General features: G+C 39.2%; 1 protein-coding gene and 1 pseudogene across 2 annotated transcripts in view; both read right to left on the bottom strand.

The window, feature by feature from the left end:
- Positions 1–21064, bottom strand: part of CPE (carboxypeptidase E) — a 109858-nt gene that overhangs the window by 24988 nt on the left and 63806 nt on the right. Inside the window, exons 2-3 of the mRNA XM_081252664.1 lie at positions 4156–4352; positions 2068–2235 (exon numbers count right to left, since the gene is read on the bottom strand). Coding sequence (XP_081108790.1) covers positions 2068–2235; positions 4156–4352 — 365 coding nt within the window. The remainder of the gene's footprint in view (positions 1–2067; positions 2236–4155; positions 4353–21064) is intronic.
- LOC308619901 (ubiquitin-conjugating enzyme E2 K-like) lies at positions 5762–6468 on the bottom strand (annotated as a pseudogene). Its single transcript has one exon. The product of its transcript is annotated as a ubiquitin-conjugating enzyme E2 K-like (transcript).

The following is a 21064-nucleotide window of genomic DNA, read 5'->3' as shown; positions in this document are numbered from 1 at the left end:
AAAATCCTCAGCCCTTGGCAGCCCTTTTCACAGGCCAGTCCCCACTTGTAGGCTCAGCCCAGGTCTCTGGGATGAACTCTAAATACAGGCAGGAGAATTTGAAGAATTTTAGACCAATAAGCTGAGACTCCCTCTCTCCTGGATCCTCTACCCAGTGTCCCAGCCACGTGCTGACTGCATGTCTGGAACTCCAGCAGCTGGTGTTGCGATCTGCTTGCCAGGCTGGACTGCACTCATTCATGATAGGCTTCAAGCCTACTATGAGTCAGACTCAAATAGGAATTCTAATTCCTGTAATCAAGGGATTGAAATCCAGAATCACAAAGAAAAACAGCTGTGTAAACAAATAATAATATAACATCTATAAAGTTCTATATAACTATAAGCACCAGACTGGAAATATATATAAAGAACATAAAGGCAGGCTCAACAGGATCTGTCTGGAGGAGGAGAGGAAGGCTTCACAGAGGAGGTGACATGGAAGGAAAGGGAAGACAGTATGCTTAGGGAGTACATGGCATATCAAAGCCAGACTAAAGAGTGGCTGAGCTGGCAGCTGCCAGGGGCCAAGGGAAACTTGAATGGCCCTGGAGCTGTAATAAAATGGAGACACTGTCTTTTCCAAGCTCTCACTTAGGAAAGATGCTAGAAGAAGCTGATAAGCCAGAGTTGAATTGCCTGGAAAGACACAAGACGCAGTGGGGGCTGCCCCCAGCAGTCCTTGCCGTTCCTCTGTGATGGGCTCACCTCCCCTCTGTGGAACTGAAAATAGTGTTCAAACGTTATGAGCTTCAAACCCAGTGTTTAGTGGGTGTGTGCGTCCATCTGACCTTGTGGTCCGTAACAGAGCACTGAGCAATGACGCTGACACAGCAGTAACAATTCCAGGTCCTGGCCTCCAACACTTCACATGTACTGGTTCATCCAATCCTCACAACCTCACTATGGGCTGGATGCTACAGTCACGTCCACACTTCGGATGACGGGGAGGAAGCACACAGTGGTTACAGAACTTTGCAAAACTCACACAGCAAGGACGGAACCAGAATTAGAAGCAAGGTGGCTGCCTCCAGAGCCTCCACAATAAACCATCACACTATTCTGACATTTTGAGTCTTTTCCTTTATCCTCTGAGCGGTGGAGACCCGGCAAGGTTAGGGTTTTTCAGCAATAGAGCAATAATTTGTGTATGAAGATCACTCTGGATGAATTTGAGAAGACTGAATGGAGTTGGGAGAGGCCGAACCCAAAACAGGAATGGGGGATCCCTTCCTCGTCAGAGCAAACCACAGGGCCTGAGTTGGCAGAGGAAGGAGAGGCTGAAGGGTGTCAGGAGGCCAAATCGCCAAGATCTGGTTACATGGGTGGTGAGTGGTGACAGAGATGGGAAAATCAAGGCTTTGATGATCAAGTAAATGAGAGAACAGTGTTTTCTTAGGGAATGATTTATTTCTGGTCATGCTGAGCTTGAGGCCCCAGGTGTCACCAGATAAAGGGACTCAGTGAGCAAGCAAAAGAGATCTGGGAGAATTTGTATAATGGACAACACTGAAGGTCCAGGAGAGGATGGAAACCCAAGGAGAGACAGGAGGGGAGCAGATGGGACCCTGAAGGCCAGCGTTTAGGCCAAGGCAGAAGAAGCAGGGAAAGAAACTGAGGAGTGGTTTGAAAGGTACTAGAAGAGGTAGGAGAAAGTGCAGTTGTGCAAGGCAGAAGAGGAGAAAGTTCTGGAAAATAAGGAAAAGGTCAACAAGTGTGGAATGCTGTAGGAGCTGTTAATCAGATGTGCTGATAAAGGGCCTCTGAAGAGGCCAAAAAGACGTTCTAGACAACTGGTTTCTCCCTCCTACCCCTGTCCCTACCTCCCACTCCCTAAACCCCTGACCACTTCTAGGGGCAGGACTAGTTTACAGGCCCCAGGCGTCCCAGCCTTGACTTTCACAGCCATAGTGAACTATCCCATACAAGCTTTCACAACACTCCTGCATCCCTCATTGTGATGAAGATAATAGACATCTTTCCTTAGGCTGGAGGACAGAACCCAGGAAAACCATACATGTTCTCTACCTTTGTGTTTTGATCCACAATTTTCTTCAGATTTTTCAACAGATGATTATTTGGACCACCTTCTTTCTCATTAACATAAACTATTCTGTCCAGGTCAGGAAAGTTCCGGTTCAGATCTATTCCCTGGGCATTGCTTCGACCCACGAACCAGTCCTTCAGCTCACCAGGCTGAAAAAACAAAAAAATCAGAGGAAAATCATCAGTTATTTATTATTATTGTTACCATCTACTTAAGGTCTTCATTAATGGTTTTTAAAATAATTTATTAAGATTATTCGTTTCAACAATATCCTCCTACAATGGCATTTTCACTATCTTACTGATATACACATGAAAGTATCAGGTTTAAAGTATATATTATGGATGTTTTGAAAATACTCTCAACGAACAATATTTTAAATGTCAATAATAATTTTATTTAAAAGATATTCAACATCAAACTGCAAAAAAAAGGGCTTCCCTGGTGGCGCAGTGGTTGAGAGTCCGCCTGCCGATGCAGGGGACGCGGGTTCGTGCCCCGGTCCGGGAGGATCCTGCATGCCGCGGAGCGGCTCGGCCCGTGGGCCATGGCCGCTGGGCCTGCGCGTCTGGAGCCTGTGCTCCGCGACGGGAGAGGCCACAGCAGTGAGAGGCCCGTGTACCGCAAAAAAAAAAAGTAAACAAACAAAAAAAAAACTGCAAAAAAAGTCCATGTGTGTTAGTAGTAGATGGCATGTCTCACAGCATGCCACTCTGTACTTGGTTTAAGTAAAATGCTCACTGCCTCTGAAAACCACAGCAACTACTTTTAAATATTCAAAAGAATAAATTACTAAAGAAGGTTAGATGCTTAAAACGAATTTAAGGTAAGTTGTTTACATATTAATAATATACCTCTCTCTTACCATCTTCATGAAAAAATATGAGCTCTAGAACTTTTGCTTCATCTTTGTAAGCTGAAAAATTTTTGTTCAATTTTAAACCTTTCATTTCACTAATGACATAATCTGGAAATTTAATAAATTTCCAGAATATTCAGTTATATTCCATAATGTAGATTTTCTTGTTTTACTGTTAAATTATACTAGATCTCTAATATAGAGATAATGCCCATATTCTTAAAGTCATGTAAACTCAGATACCTTAGACTGTGAGGAATAAAAACCTATAAGACAGAAAATAGCAATGACAGTTTTTTGTCTATCCTGTCTTACAGTTCTGAATATCACCTTAAAATAGTCAATAATTTAATTATCTATGTTACTAGAACTTTTCTCTCATAACTTTAGAAATTATATATTATACTTACAGAAATTCACTGTCTGGGTTTCTTACAAAGTCAAACTATCAGGTCACTTGATCTTTTATTTTTAAGGTACAAAACAACTTCTTCACTATAGATTAACATGCTAAATACATGCTTTAATATGTTCCCATAAAATAAGAAAATTATTTCAAACTGTAGAAAATAAAATGTCCTCCACCCCTGTCTAAACAAAAAGGGAGCACACTTAACTGAGAAAACATAATTACTTCCCAGCTTCTCTAACAGTTAAAATGTATTAAATTAATTTTGATTTGTAGGTAGGAGGGTTTTGTTTTTATTTGTTTGTTTGTTTTTTACTTTACACATCACATATAGATAAGGATTAAACATCAGCGAAACATTGGCCAAAAATCTTCATTCCTTGATTTCAGTAGAGGGCGCTATGATATAGCCTCATTCAGAGACAGCAATGGCCTCACTCTTCAATACATGGCAGTAGATAGTTTTCAGACTTCTAGATTTTTAGGAAGAAATTTACCTAGTCACACACATGAATGAATAAATATGATTCATTTAACAACGAAAACAAAACATTAATTTAATATCGACTAACAAAATTTCTCATTCGCAATCTCTGCTGAAGAAACCCTCGCCCACCATCCCTTACCTTCTGCACTTTTTCCTTACCAGCAAATTAAACACCATATCACTTATACCCGCCCCTGCACTATCTGTAAGCTTCATGTGACCGTATATTCCTTATATATGAGCATATATGTACAAACCATAAAAAAAAAAAAAAAAAAGCAAGCATGCCCTGTTGTGAGCTGGCCCACACCCACCTGAGATGCTGCCTTCTCAAAGCCATCAGGGTTGAGGGAGGGCATGATGTGGATCCGGGTGTTGTGGATCAGCTGGACGATGGTCTCATTCCCCTTTTGGTATTCGTTGCACAGGTACTGGGCCAGGAAAACCAGCAGTTCCCGTCCAACAGCCTCATTGCCATGCATATTCCCAATGTATTTAAATTCAGGCTCACCTAAAAGCGCAAAAATAGATAGTATGGAGACTTTTTCTATCGCACCAAAGAGAAGGCAAATGACATATAGTGTAAAAAATATTGTATAGTTACTAATTTATTACACGCAGCTGATAACTTCTTTGCCCTCCACAGTTGACGCCTAAGAAACCTGCCCTAAAAATATAATACTCCAAATGCCTCTCTGTCCTTCTAGTTCTCTCTCCCTAGCTTCCCATTTGTTATGCGGTGAATTGTGCCCCCCAAAATCATAGGTTGAAGTCCTAAGTACCAATGTGACTGTATTTGGAGATAAGACCTTTAAGGAGGTAATTAAGGTTAAATGAGGTCATAATCCAGAAGGATTGTTTTCCTTATAGGAAGAGGAAGAGACACCAAAGATTCTCTCTCTCTCTCCACATGCATGAATAAAAGGCCATATGAGGACGCCTCAGGCAGGCAGCCGCCTGCAAGTCAGGAAGAGAGGCCTCATCAGAAACTAACACTGCAGGTGCCTTGACCTTGGACTTCCAGCTTCCAGAACTGTGAGAAAATAAGTGTCTGTTGTGGTATTTTGTTATGGCAGCCAGAGCAGACATATATACACCACCCCCCATAACTAATAATAGTACATCGTGTGCGTCCTACCATTAAACAGTGAATTTTCATGTTTTCTTATTTAGTCCCCACCAAACAGCTAAAAATAGGTGTTATTACCCATCTCTATTTTAAGGTGAGCAAACTAAAGTTCAGACTGCTTGAGAGGTCTGACTTCAGTTACACAGCCCATGAACTCAAGATTCAAATGCTGGTCTTCTCATTTAGTTAAAAATCTACTTTTTAAAAAATTCTTTTTTAAACCATAGTGACTAAAAGCATTAACTTCTAGAGCCAGACTGGGTAGTTTCAAATCCTGGCACCAATTCTTACTGGCTGGCCTCAAGTAGTTACTTCAGCTCTCTGTGTCTCTGTTTCCCCATTTATAAATGAGATCCTGGATTCTACCTCATAAGGTTATTATAAAGTTAAATAATGAGTGTCAGTGCTTACAACAGTGCCTGGCAAAAAACAAGTGCTATGTGTTTGCTATTTTTTTTAATATTGTTATTATTATATCACATTGTCTTGTCATTGTAAAGTGCTTTACCATACATAATCTAGTTTTCTCTTTATAACAGCCCACTAAAATACAGAAGACAGATCGTTTTATTATCATTATTGTAGAAATGCAGCCAAAGAGGATAAATTTTGCTGAAGGCCCCAGAATACAAACATAAATCATGCTGCCTATTCCATTGCATTTTAGGAGGAGTAATAAAATTGCAGAGCATGGCAGCAAAATAATCTTTTTTTTTTAATTTACAGAGACGTTTAATTAGCTTTATTTACAGAGCAGAGACTATTTTGTCTCCAATGGTGCCTAGATAACATCATTAGGCAAGAATGCCAGTTTAAAAGAACTCTACACAGAATCCTAAAAATAGCAGATGTTGATGCTCCTCAAGAAGGAGCAAGCTTGACTATATCAGCAGCTCTATGTCTGTTACTCAGAAGCAATTCTGTTGCAGTCGCTACATCCCAAGATTTTGAAGACAACGCCACTATTACTGCATTCCTATGAAAGCCCATAGCACATAGGTTTTCTATTTTTTGGGTGTATTCTGGACTAGAAACTGGTACTCCAGCATACACATGTGCCCAAAGTCGAGCTGTCTGTTTGAACATTTCGGGATTTTGTTTGTACTGATTTGCTACTACTGCATCTTGTGGATCTTCTGGTTCTGCAGCTGCCAGTAGTGCTTGCAATGACAATAATACCGTGCGGAGAGTCATTGCTGTTGCCCATTGATCTTTCAGGATATCCAAACAAATAGCCCCTGTGACGGAACTCATATTAGGATGCCATATTTTAGTGATAAACCTGACCTTAGGGGGATTAAATGGATATGTTTCTGGTATTTTAATCTCTAGTTGATATCTTCCTCCTTCATATGGTGTGTCTGGAGGTCCTGCTATTTCTCCTCTTAATTCTGTAAAATTCTCATCTGCAAGATCTACTTTAATTTGATTTTTGCTCATCTCCTCGCTCTTCTTCCTTGAACTCCGGCTTGATTCGCTGCACCGCGATGTTGGCCATGTCTCCGCCCGCAGCTGATTCGTGCCTGCCTCCTCCGCCACCGTAACGACCGCAGCCACCTCCTCCTCTACCGCCTCCTCCCTCGGCGATTCACACCCGAGCACACGAACGCTGCCAACACCACCCCTGCCGCCGCGCTCTCCTGAGCGTGCAATCACCTCCGCACCCGGCCCCCAAAATCCAAAATAATCTTAATTAATCCTATTGTTCTGCTCCTTTCTGCTTCATCGATCCAAAAGGCCCAATGTCTGCAGTGAACAAGATCCTCCCATTTACAAAATCACTAGGACTGCCCACCCCTGGTTAAAAAAAAGAAGAAGGTGGAATTATCCTTCTCTTAGAAACATGTTATCTAAATATTCTTTGCATGAGATTCCTGGGTGTGTGATTTGAGTGACCGCCAGCTGCAGAAACCATGTCCTGTGTGACCTCTCAGCCTGAGCTGAAGCTAATCTTAATCTAAGGATCAGGTGGGAGGAGGGTCAGGGCTGTATTTATGTGTCCCTCATTTTTCACTTGGAGGGAAAGAAAGCCTCACTTAAACCACCTCCAGGGACACGCGCTGAAGGTATGCATGTGGGAAGAGATGTTTTCTTTGCTTCTGATTTCAAGTCATAATAATCTCCTCCTTTCTGTCAAACTCACCCACTCAGTGTGTGTTAGTGGGATTGAGGCACAGGGGACACTGCACCGGTCCACTACGGAAGAAAGCAAGAGACCAGGAAGCCAGGGGGGTCTCAGAAGCCTGCCTCCCAAAGTTATTAGAGAAGATTGCAGTGTTGGAGGCTTTCTGGTCCTGCTGCTTTACCCCAACACAACTTTGGAGCTTTGGTCACTCAGAAGGGCTTGGCCCACAACTCATAATGAGTACGTGAGCACATTGAAATTTTCTATTATTCCTCTGGATTAAAATACTAAAATTATTTAATCACTTGAAGGAGGAATGGCAAACTCATAGTCACGTAGCTAAACTTAGCATCCCAGTGTTTTGTTTGGCTATCAGAGCGTATCTTGTGTTTGAATTTGAATGCTTGGGATAGAGCGTGCTTTTTCCAGTCTGCCACAGGCCACACCACTCCATATCACTGCTTTATTTATTTATGTTTCCAGAGTCAGAAAATTTCCAGTGTGGTTTTGCTTCCTGCTCTGTAGGAAGTCTCAGGAACCCATCTCCCCAATATGTCTATTATATTTGTAAGGAGGTAGTAATGACACTAGCAATGCTTTAGGTTGACATAAAGATAGACTCTAAAGGTCATTTTATAGAAGATATTAACATATGGAAATAAAGTGCAAGGCATATATGAGTTAGCAAAAGAAAAGGAAAGTGTATTTTTATACACTTCCTCTGTCTTAAGGAACAAATTAGATCGCTAGATAATACTGTCACCAGAATACAGAAGGGCTGTGATCTCTTAAGGCGACTGACATGTCTTGTGAGTTGGGGAAGAGCCACAGTTTAAATACAGCCTTTGTTGAATGTATTCAAAGTCCAGTGTCAGACACTACAGGGACCCCTAAAGCAAGTAAAGCAGCATTCCTGAACTCAAGGAACACAGGGTCTGGAGGAGGGCACTGACATGCGAACAGTGTTTAGGAGGGAGGCAACCATGCAGGAATTTTGGATCCACAACCAACCAGCTTCAAGGCTCCAAAATGAAATGTTACCACCATCTCTCTGGCCTCTCTCTGGCCCTTCTTCCTCCCAAATCCAGAGCTATCTTTTCAAAATACAGTCCTCATCCAGTTCCCTCTACGTGAAAATCCATCAGCTAACTTCCCACTGGCCTTCACCATAAACACCAAAGTTCTCCATAGTGTTAGAGCAGGCAGGTAGCTAGGCGTGAGCAGAGAAAGGGGGGCCAGGGGCCAGGTGGCAGGAAACCACGCCTCTTGTAAACAGTGGGGGTTCACGGGCAGATAAAGAAAAGCAGGAATTTCCAGACTGAAAGGAAACCACACATTTTGGGGTGATAAGTGTCCTGGAGACAGACAAAGAAAGGTGGGAAAAGGCAGGAATCTCCAGTGTCTGAATGTAACCTGTTGCTCGTTATGCTCTCATTACAATTAGCCTTGCAGATAAGAAATTCCCATCATGCACCAAAGCTATGACACTTCCAATCAAAGCTAAATAAGGACAGAAATCCCTCGTCCCCTCGGGAAGGTGGAGCTGGGATGAAAATCAGGGAATACGACCCCCAAACCTCTCCCTCCCCAGTGAAATTCCACTCCTTCATTTGAACGACCCTTATAACTGGCTTGCCGAAGAAACCCAGGGCAGCTCCTCACCTGTCCGCCCACTCTCCCTCTGAGAGCGTATTCTTGCTTAAATAAATTCTCATTTTACTTTCTTAACCCCCCTGTCTCCTTTCTGAATTCTTTCTGCAAGGAGACAAGAACCTTACTTTCACAAGAACAACAGGATCTCTAACCCCCAAGGGGCCTGGTCTGAGGACCTCTCATCTCCTGAGGCACCATCTCCTTTCCCGTCTTCCAGCCACACCTCCTTCAGCACAGGGCTCTTCTGTGATGCTGTCTACGCCTCACATATATTTTGCCCTCTCATCCCTCTGATCATGGACAACTATGGTTTCCTTAGAGTATCTTTCATCCAAGTCCAGTTCCTTTGTTATTTTTAATACCTCCGTTGGAAAATGTACATTAATCAGTGTGATTATGTGTTTAATCCCCATCCCACACTGTATGTAGTAGGATGGTGTCTATGTCAGCTCATGCGTGTTTCACCTGTGCCTGGCATCTATGCAGTGAGAGCACAGATATATCAGTTAAATAAATTCATGACTAAATGAATAGAGGAATGGTCTTTTTCTAAGTCCCATGCTCCCAGCAGCATGGCTGAGAGCAGAGCTTCCCCTTGAGATGTTCCTTTCTGGAACAGTGAAGGGAATAACTGAATAACTGAAGGGGGCCTGAGGCAGTGTCAGGGAGGCTGCGCCCTGAGTCCTCAATGCTTGTTGCCCCATCCCGCATTCTCAGACAGGAATGGAAATTCTTCTTTGGGGAGGAAGGCAGCAGTGTTGTGGATAGCTGATTTCCCAAAGATTAATCTCCATGGTCACAGAGAACCATAAAGCTCTCCAGGCAAGCAGTTCCCTAAGGCTATTTCTGTTGTAAGGTCTAAACAAAGGGTTCTGAAAAGACTTTGCCTTCATAATCTTTAATCCAGAAATAGAGATAAAATGGAAGATTTTGGAATAAGCCTCTCCTGTCAATTTACTTTTCATTTGTTTAACAAAGGGGTGACAGCTTTTCCTCAGCACTTAATTTTCTTTTCTGTGGCTATAAAGATGGAGTTTACAACAGGATGACATATGCATTCCTGTTTATAGTGTCTGCGTGGACCACATGCCAGGTTTAACTGAGACGTCATTCCTTGTGTTTATAACTGGTGACGCACGTGTACCCAGGCGCTGGCTCATCTCTCTCCTGGCAACGGGAGGAAAAGGCAGCAGGCACTCTTCCCAGTACACTGGGGGACAGTTGTTTTTACCTTCATCTTACTTTCCTCACTATCTTTTTTACGAAGTAGTTACCCTGTTCCTGAGGAATCACACTTGCACAGCCTGCATCACATTGGCTCAGGAAGTACAGTTTCCCTGTTGCACCAATTTTTCCACAGTTTTGTGTAACTATCAGTTTTCCAGTCACTTCACATGGCACACAGTCATCAATCAAGCTAGCATTAAAAGACAATCAACTCACAAACCACATTCAGCCTGGCTGGGCTGCGTTTCTATCTTCCTCATCTGTGTCGTAGAACAATTAATGTACATGAGTGGATCTGTATTTTCATCAGAACAAGATAAGAATAACTTATAAGACTTTTTTAACATAAGATCCAAACTTTTATTGAAGTCAGAAATAATAAATCCCCACCTGGAACAAGCAAATAATTTTAAATTCCATACTTGTTGTAACTCTTAATTTGCCCCAGTTGTGTATTGATGTAATTTGAAATAACTAAATCAGTAAGGAGGGAGATGGGGAGGGGGAAGAAGGGAGGGAGGGAGGGATGGAGGGAAGGAGGAAAGAAGGAAGGAAGGGAAGGAGGGAGGAAGGAAGGAAGGAAGGGAGGGAGGGAGGAAGGAAGGAAGGGAGGGAGGGAGGAAGGGAGGGAGGGAGGGAGGAAGGAAGGAAGGGAGGGAGGGAGGAAGGGAGGGATGGAGGGAGGGAGGAAGGAAGGAAGGAGGGATGGATGGAGGGAAGGAAGGAAGGAAGGAAGGGAGGGAGGGAGGAAGGAATGAATTTCTATTGCTTTAAAAATAAGACATAAGTATTTTACACCCCAGAACCCCACACCCTTAGGCTCAGCATTTGAGGCAAGTCTGCAGCTGACAGCAGACTGGCAAAGCCCCCAAATGGGAGAATTAATGGTCTCAAGTTGACCAGAGACTCTGAAGCAGAATCCATACTCAACAGGCTGATCCTGAAAACAATGATCAAATAAAGGGGCAAAAGTAAAAAAATAATAGTCTGCCTTTCCCACAAAAAGCAAAATTTACTTTCACCTCCTTATTTGACCCAATTAGTCTCTCTAATATTTTCTCCTCCTCGAAATAGCTAACAGACAGGTTGACTATTGGGTAGAGTAATTGATCAGATAAATTTAAGGTCCCTTTCGCATCTCAGAGTCAGTTATTCAATGACCTTATATGGGAAGAAAACTGCAGAGGGAAAATATCTAATGGAAAATGAGATAAATGTGAAAGTGGGTGGTAAACTGTGAAGTTCTATCTAAGAGGTGTAGCGTCATTATTTAGAAAATATAAGTAGATTAAGGGTATTTTAAGAAAGAACTTGATCATAGTAACAGAACCCTTCATCTTTCATCCTGTAAATAGAGATGAAACTCACACTGAGATGAATCCTCCAACATCAAATTATTGCCAAAATATAAGTTCACTAACTCATTCGAAGTGTATATACTTAACTCACTGATTACATAATTCTTAGAGCTAGGGACAATTTCAAAATATATGTTCCTGGCACATGTAATACACTAAACACATTGCTGAACAACTATAGCATCCAAAAACAAAACCCTATTTCTCAAAGATATCATGGTAAAATGCTCTCATAACCAATGATTTTGAGAAACTGATAAGCAATTACACAAGCAGCACAATCACTGAACTGACTTGATTCACAAAACACTGGGCAAGCAAGTCAGACACATCTTTGGAACAGATGGACCTTTTAATCGATGACCTTCCTCCCTCAGTTGTGAAACTGGGGTTAAGACATTAGTGCTGGTAATGGTTTCCACTTGTTTGACATTCTAACATATTATAGCCTGTAAATCATTCTTGCAGAATGAACCCTGCAAGTTTCCTAGAACTCGTAGACAAATACGTCATAAATTGGCTCCTGTTTTAGCACATCTTAGCAACCTAAAATGCTGAGCAAATTCCTAAAAGAAATGCAAATCTTCAGGGTCCAAAGAAACAATGGAAGAGGATGGGTATGCTTATAAAAAATGATTCCTCTTCTATAGAAGAGATGAGGAGCAAATAAAGAAGGAAGGGAGAAAGAGAAACCAAGGAAAGGCAAAAGTATAAAAAACAGCTGCAGAAGAAATTACAGAATTAGAGGATTATATTATCTCCCCTCACTCCCTCCTTCAGAGTAATCTTTTTAAATAATTAAATTAAATGACATCTTGAAAGGGAAACCTGATTTTTAATGGGCAGTCAAAATAGAATACATTACAGAATTATTCTGTAGAGATGGATTACAGAATTGTTTTTGAAAATATTATGTATTAGCCATTACACATAATTTTAAAGTTTTCTTACATATGACATCCAGAATGTTTCTAGTAATACTCTACTTGAAGAAAGAGGGTAAACAAAAGGCCAGAAGATATTTCTAGCCATACAAGTCCATAAAACAATGTAAGAGTTCTAATATTAATGAATACGTTCAATTTTTTTTAATTAAAATGTCTGTTTTCACATGACTATGCCAGATACAATGAGAAGCTGGTAAATGTTTAACAACCAGCTCTGATCTGTAGCATATGCCAATTTCCATGGTGTAAATACTCCTACCATAACCAATTTGAAGCTATCTATATGAGGTCAATTAGCTCACAAATTTACTGAATAGTAAAAATAGGTCTCCTAAGCCAGTACAAGCCTACTCCAGCACACCACTGGACAGCAATTATTTGGGATGTATGGCTCCCAGTTTCCTCATAAGTTCTCCAGAAGGGGAATCTGAGGTCTAGGAAATTTGAAGACTTTTCAAACACATGATAAGAAATATAATCAGATTAACCTCTACTCTACTGTCTTTTTTTATGTTTAATTTTATACAGGAAGAATTAAAAGAGGTTTGTTTGGGTTTTTTCTTGTATTGATATAGAGCTGTTTTCCAAAGCACTGCACCATCATCCATTCATTCTAGGAGGAAGGGAAGATAGAGAGAAGTGGGGAATATTTTTGGTTGAGTTAATTATCCCAGAAGGGACTAATGCACTGGATTATATCACCCTTTGCTCTAAATCTGCCCATAAGGAATCAATGAAAAAAATTTAACCTAGTCAAAATAGTTTTTCTAAAATATTTATCAGCAGTTTCACATTTTCAAATTTCCTCTGTTCTTCCTACAGTCTTGACCTATGAGGCTATCTTTACAGTGGAAAAGGCAATATAATTTCTGTGCCCACTCACAGAAATCAGTTATTTAAAAATAGTAACATGGGGCTTCCCTCGTGGCACAGTTGTGGCAAATTCAGGGGACACGGGTTTGAGCCCTGGTCCGGGAAGATCCCACATGCTGCGGAGCAACTAAGCCCGTGCGCCACAACTACTGAGCCCACGAGCCACAACTGCTGAGCCCATGTGCCACAACTACTGCAGCCCACACACCCAGAGCCCGTGCTCCGCAACAAGATAAGCCACTGCAGTGAGAAGCCCACTCACCACAACAAAGAGTAGCCCCCACTCACCGCAACTAGAGAAAGCCCGCGCGCAGCAATGAAGACCCAATGCAGCCAAAAATAATAAATAAAATAAATTTTAAAAAATTTTTAATTAAAATTAGTAACATGGAACACTTTATAATTACTGAGGAGAGACTGCCTATAAAAGCCTTTAGATTCAGAAAAATCTTTGATTTAAGAGCATCTTGAAGTGAACACAGAGAACTTTTAATACAGAAATGAGATAAGGCAGAGATTATCTTAATGATGTAGTTTCATGATAGATTATCTTTCTGTAATACTAATCACAGAATTGCTTTAAAGCACTGCAATAGTTATGGATCTCCCCCAAATACTTGGCAGGATGCCTTTGTGCACTCATTTACTAAAGGTAGCTTTTGGACCTTAAAACATCCTTCAGAAATATTAATTTCTAGTTATTTTAGATAACGCTCTTAGAAGATTCTGCTGTCTTTCACCAGTAAGATATTTGTCTTATCAAATAAAATAAAATGTAAAGTTAAATTTATCTAAGAGGCCAGGAACAGAATTAAATGAACTGGCACTAGAAGAGAGGAAACAGGAAAGGTCCCAGTTTCAGACAAGTGATTATGATTCAGGTCTTTGCCAACTCTCTCACTAACATATTTGGTTGTGACTGGTATGTTTATTCTGGAAAACAATGCTTATGAGGAACTCATTTTGTAGCTTGAGAAGAGAAATTTAGGTGCAGTGTCAAGTTTCTGAAGGTTGAAGTTTAAGTTTCCTAAGGTTGTTATGTGGGGAAGGATTTGACTGATTCTGCAAAAGTCCAAGAACAAAACTAGAATTGAAACTAGAAGGTTCAGAGAGAGAGCATTTAATACAGCTGAAGAATAAACCTTCTTTCAGCTAGAGCTCTTGGAAGACAGAATGGTTGCAATGAAGTCATTAATTCCCCTGGAAGGCACAAAGCTATCTCAGAGATACGGTATAGAGGTTGGACTGTATGGTCTCTTAAAACATCCTATGATTCCACTGAAACAGGATCTTTGACAAATTATTGGTACTCAAGCTTCTAAACTTGTCCTATACAAATCATAGCCCTCAATACATGATAGATGACAATTTTGATAGTTCTCTGAAACAGAGAAAATGGTGGATCATCATAGTGAACTAAGACATGATTACGAAATGTAATGGAAAAACATGAGTCCATTTCTACCAACCATCTCTCTTTATGCCCATGAATAAAGAGCTCATCTTAGTTCAAAGATGAATATTTGAGAGGATGAGTAAAGTGAAGTCATCAGAACCTGTACGGGTGGAAAATGACAAGCAATTCTAGCAGACAAGGATGAACGAAGAAGAAAAACTTCAATTTGCTAATAAGCAGATAAAGTAGTAGCACAAGTAACTACCTAAAGCAAAATCACCAATGTAAAAGCTTAGTTGAACAATCTCTCCCCAGAAACTCCTTGGAACTTTCTTTTTAACTCTCTTAGGAATAACTCAAAAGTTAAATTTATTTGTCAAAACATCTTCAAGATGTTATTTTTTGCAATATCATAACTAAAGACTTGAAGTGCTAAACATATATCAGTCTCAGCAGCAGTGGGTAACAAAGTAGAATCTTCAAAGATGAGTAAAGGGCCAAATAGAGTCTGGTCTCTGTGCTGCCTCAGTACCTAGCTGGTGATGACTCACCTGTGGGAGGGCTGAGTCTACTACATGTCTCCCTCCAGGAGATTACTCCATACAAGGGCGTGCATGAAGTATCCTCTTTTTTCAAAGATTTTAAAGAAAAGTGTGCTGACTTACAGCTCTGTAGGTCAGAATCATTTGTGGACTTCCTATACATACAGATTTCTGAGCTCCATTACCAAAGATCATACTTCAAAAGGTCTGAGAAGGGGCCTGAACACATGTATTTTTTAAAGGATCTAGAGGTGATCCTGATGCCCTTCCAGGATTGAGAAGGAGTGGTTAAGGAGGTAGGTGAGGGGAAAGTCTAAAGGTAGAGAGGAGGTCGATAACACCAGCAGACAGGTGGGAATTCCAACAGCCAATTCCATCAGGATACAGCCTGAGTAGGGTGATCGTTCTTAACAATTTGTGGGTCGTGGACTTTTTTTGAGAATTTGATTTAAACAAAACTATGAATTCTCTTCCCTCACATTTGCAAGGAAAAAAATCCACAAAATTATGCGAAGATCTTACAAACTTAAGGAATATTATACTAAACATTTATGTGTCAAGAAAGAGGGGAAATCATGGCCACCATAAATATCAATCTCTTTCACAGGCTTCTTTTCTGTTCCAGACAAATAGGAGACTATTGCATGCACTTCCTTCCTGCACATGGAACACGGCAGCACAGCAGCAACTTGGCACTGTTTTAAAAAGTTGGGGAGATGCGGAGCATGGACTTTGGTGAGACCAACTTGGGTTTGAATTTCAGCTCTAACATATCTAAACTTCTGCAAGCAACCCCTTCCCTGAGCCCTAGTGTTCTTTTCTATAAATGGGCTTACTAAAACCTCTTTTGTCAAGTTGTTGAGGATTAAATGAGAAAATATAAACAAGACATTCTGCACCATGCCCAACAAATAGTAGGTAACCAATAAATGGAAGTAATATTGCCTATGACCCACGCTGTTATGATAATATGAACAATCTTCTCTACTCAAGGCATATAGAAGCTAGAAGCTTCCAACAGGAATATGAGGTACGTTGGGATCTTTCAAAGAGCTATGGAATGTAAATGGGTTTGGAAAACTAACCAGTCCTTCTAGGAGTGTAGATAATAATTTCAGCCTAGTGTCAACCTATCCCATATGGCAGGCTCCTCGAGCTTGGATGTGCATGTGAATCACCTGGATATCCTGTTAAAATGCAAATTCCAATTCAGTAGGTCTGCAGTGGGGCCTGAGAGCCTGAAGCTCTAATAATCTCCTCAGAGATACTGCTGCTGGTCTATGAACCACTCTTTCAGTGTAGAAAGACTATATGAAACCTCTAAAATCAAGAGTAGGGGAGAGAAAGAGCAAGAGAGACTGACTTTTAAATAACAACAAAAAAAAAACCCTTTAGAAACTTGAGTGCTTCTTCTTATTGTTGGGTTACTCCAACCAACCTGAGTGCCTACCTCCCCAAAGGGACACAGCATAATTCTGGAGGCCATGACATGGCCTTAGGTCTAAGATTCACAATAAATGCTAAACTGCATGACCAAAAAAGTATCTGCTGGTGTACACTGAACCCAATGTTAGATGCGGGAAGATGGTAGACTATTACAGGGCTTACTGAAATAACCCTATAATGCTCCGGACTATTCAGATCGTAGGAAAGTACACTGCTCTTCTCAATTTTAATATCAATGTTTACACTTTAAATATACATTAAATAAGTATACACAGGGTTACATTTTTATTATAGTTATGAATAAATTGAGTAGTCAGTCATATAGGATTATGTACTATCATATTTTTATTTTGTTTATAGTTCTCTCACTAAAGTACTTTCAAGATTTTCACTGATTGAAACTATTCTAATTTTACCTCCCACTCCATCTCACCCATTTTCTGCTATGCTTTTTATTTCTTCGGAGACTAAGATAAAACCTATAGAGAATTTGTGGAGGTTTTTTTTGCAATGAAGAGAAGAGGTTAGTAAAATAAGGGACAAAAATCTCATATGAGGTCAAGTAGACAACTAAACAGATACACATGGCCCCCAAAAGACTAGAGATTTCTGATTTTATAATATTTTATATTAGTTTGTATCGATTTTTTTTACTTTTTTTTAACTTTTTTACTTTTCCTTCCCTTAGGGATTCTTTAATGTTAATTTAAATAAATGTTCTACAAGCATTCAAAAGTAAAAATAATATTGAAATGTTCTGCTAAATAAAATATAAGCCACCTGGCTTCAATGAAGAAATAAAGACAATGAAGAAATAATGTCCTAAATATTAACTAATCATCTTTAATTTCATGTGATCACAAACCATATCTAGAATCCCAAAATGTCAACAAAGTTTTATATTGAACCTTATTATTGTTTTTGCTATCATTGATTTTATTCACAATTCTTTTAAAGCTATTTAAGATTTTGTATTTGGATGGTTTGAGATATCTTGTCAAAAACAGTCTTACTGAAACATTTCTTGGTGAACAAAATAAAGTTCTCTGTTTTCAAGTTTAATGATACAAATCATCATGTGTATCAAAATTTTCCATTTAAAAAGCTTTTCCAATTGCTTAACAGCTCAGAAAAAGAAAAATAACTGTATCTCAAGCCCAACAAGAGAAAGAATTTCTTTTCTGGGAACATAATTAAATAAAAACAACAAAAAACAGAAAAATTGCACATGAAATTGCATGAAATCAAAACAAACAAAAACGTATACAGTTCTATCTACACAGATAGATAAGTATATTTCAATAGCTTCTTCCAAAAAGGTTATAGCAATTCACACGCCCATAAGCAATGTAAGACAGTATCTGTTTACCCATACCATGGCCAGCAATGGAGCTTATTGTCTGTTTTTAATTTTAATAATAATTTTAATTTAATTTTGACTTGTATTTCTTTTATTAAAGAAGTTGAACCTTTTTCCTATATTTCATTCATTTGTATTGGCCATCTGCATTCCACCATATGTATCTTACTTAATTGCAAGCTTTGCCTATTTTCTATCATGTTTCTGTTTCTCTTAATTTTTACAGAAGCTCATAGTACATTAAGTACAAGTTTCTAGTTTATCATGCAGTCTTGCAAATATTTTCTCAGTCTAGAATTTTATTTTTTTTTTACTGTTTGTCATATATTTTCCCACATGAAAATTCCTAATTTTGCTAGTCAATAACTATCCAACTCTTTTTTTAAATGGCATCTAGACTTTTCTTCTCTTTTAAGAAAAATTAAACAAATGTAATCCTAAATTTTCTTCTATTGCTGTATCATTTTAATTTTTGCATTTAGATCTTTATTCCACTTCCATATATGTATATGATGTGAGGTAGTGTTTAACTTTATCTTATTCCAGATGGAGGCCAATTACACCAACATCATTTTCCCCCTGAATTTAAATTATACATTTATCACAAATTAGATTTCCATATATACTTTAGTCTATTTCTGGATGTTTTTCTATACTACTAGTTATTGCTTTCTGGACTTTACACCATGCTGTTTTGATTAGATAATCTTAAAAGTATATCTTAACAGTTGGTAAGACAATATAATTTTCCTTTTCCAAGATCTTCTCTAGAATTCTGATACATTCATTCTTTCACGTAAAAGTGGAAATAATTTCCTTCATTTTAAAAACATAAGACTCTGGCTGGAATTTCATTATAAATGCACATTCATTTTGGAAGAATTACTATTTTAAGTTTTTCTGTGAATTCAGTTTCCACTTATTCAACTCCACTCAATAAAACTGTACATCCTTCTTCACAAAGAAGCTGTGCCTTTCTTGTTAAATCTATTCATGGATATATAACTGTGAAAGGAATATTTTTCCAATACGATATGTAACTTATTATTGCTACTATTTTTAAAAAACTGTTAACTTTTTTGTTGTTTCTTTTATTTTTTCAAATGCAAAGAAAATATCAAAATCAACAAAAGAAGGTAGGGAATATTCAAAGCTACAAGCAAAAATTAACCACTAAGATAGGAAATATTAATAAAATATAAATTCTGCTGAGTTTGAAAAGAAAAAAAGATAAAAGAAATTTACATACTATTAGAAAAAAGGAAAAAGAACCATAAATGTAGACAAAGTTAAAATAACTTTTATTATTAGTAAAAAACCAAAGCAACAAAAGATAAATAAACAAGTGGGACTACATCTAACCTGTGACCTGTTTTCCCCGCTTGGTCATCATCACCCCCAGAGCTCCACCTCAATCAACAGTTATTTTTCTAATACATTTCAAATCCAAATGGGTTGCCAGCTTAAGAAGATGCAGTACCTCTCCAAAGGGTTAAAAATGCAAGCTGTGGAGGCAGACAGGTTAGATTTTTATCTGCATTCCATCATTTACCAGCTGGGAGACTTTGGGCAAGGTATTTATCCTCTATACCTCAGTTTCCTCAACTCGGATGCAGGAATAACAATACTACTACTTCATAGGGTTACTGGGAGGATTAAATTAGAAAATCTATTAAAAGCACTTAGCATAATGGCTCACATGTAATAAATGCCCCAAAAGGTTAACTATTTGATAATGATGAAGATGACGAAGAGGAGGGAGGAGAGACGGGAGAAGGAAGAGAGGAAAAAGGAGGAAGCACTCAGAAAACTGTCTGCTAAATTCTTTGTTCTGACTTCTATATGAAAGACACTTCCAATGACTCTTACCTGCTCCTTCTCATAATTCCTAGAGAATCTTCAAAATGATCCAAACCCCAAGAGGTGCTCACATCTTTGTACTTAAGGACCCTTTAATTGGTCTTTGCTGAGTTCTTTCATTTATTCACTCACAGAAGTGTTTATTGAGTGTCTGCTATGAGCCAGGCCCTGGCATTACAATGGAAAACAAACAGACGTAGACCTTACGTTCATGAAATTCCAAGTCTCCTAGACCTTGGGTTCTGAGTTCTGGGACCACTTTTAGGTTTCATTGTTCTTCCTCAAACTAACACAAGGGCGTCTCCTAGAGCTCTGACTCACTGATACAGACTCAGAACTGAAGACACACTGCAGGTTGATCAACTATATTTTCACCAGAGAATAAAAGGACTGTTTATACAAGCTCTGCCTATTCCTCTTTGTCATCGCCATCCAGTAGAACTTTCTGTACTGGTGGCAATCTTCTACATCTGTGCTGTCCAGTATAGTAACACGAGGGCAACCAAAATGTGGCTAGTGCAACTGAGAACTGGATTTTTAATTATACTTAATTTTAATTTAAATAGCTGTATGTGACTACCATATTGAAGAACACAGGACTAAACTCCTTACAGATTTTTTGTTTGTTTGTTTGTTAAAATCTGGAAACCGAATTTGGCACTTTTGTATGAATTTCCTGTATACTGAGTTTATTTACATTACAAAAATAAAGGTTTGAGGAGTACTGGAAGGAAACTCAGAAGCACTACTGTGGACAAACAAGCAAAAGCTGCAGTTACATTTTGGAATAAAAAATTCATTGTTTTGCTGTAGAAAGAAACTGTCCTTAGTGGGGAAATTTTAAAAGGTTCTGCCAAACCAGAAATTCTATTTGAATAATAAGAATTTACTCCCTTTTTTTAGCAGCAGAGATGACCAATGATTAGAACCATTTACAAAAGTCACCTTGAACACATCTGCATCCACAACCTAGGGCAGCAGCGAGAGAATGGAAGCAATAATAGAAGTCATTTTGGTGTGGTCAAAATATCCATAGGTCCTCAACCATAACCCACACCCTCCAGCTCGTGATGAAATTCAAACCCAAGATTCTGAGTGGAGCCAAAGGAAAATAAAAAGGATCTGTAAAGAAAGCCCAAATATGATGTGTTAAATAGTTGAGAGTAACTGAAACCAGGACCTTATGGAAAATGCCCACCCTGAAAGTTACTATTATTGGTTCTAGACTGTTATTTGGAAAACAGAGTTAGTGTGTGTGTGGAGCTGGCTTGCGAGTGAGTGCCCTGAAGACTCAAAGGACCACAGTG

Source organism: Mesoplodon bidens (assembly GCF_964165515.1).
Source record: "Mesoplodon bidens genome assembly, chromosome: 1".
Taxonomy (NCBI): domain Eukaryota; kingdom Metazoa; phylum Chordata; class Mammalia; order Artiodactyla; family Ziphiidae; genus Mesoplodon; species Mesoplodon bidens.
Note: the sequence above shows the minus strand (reverse complement) of the source record. Positions and strands in the feature narration are given on the sequence as shown.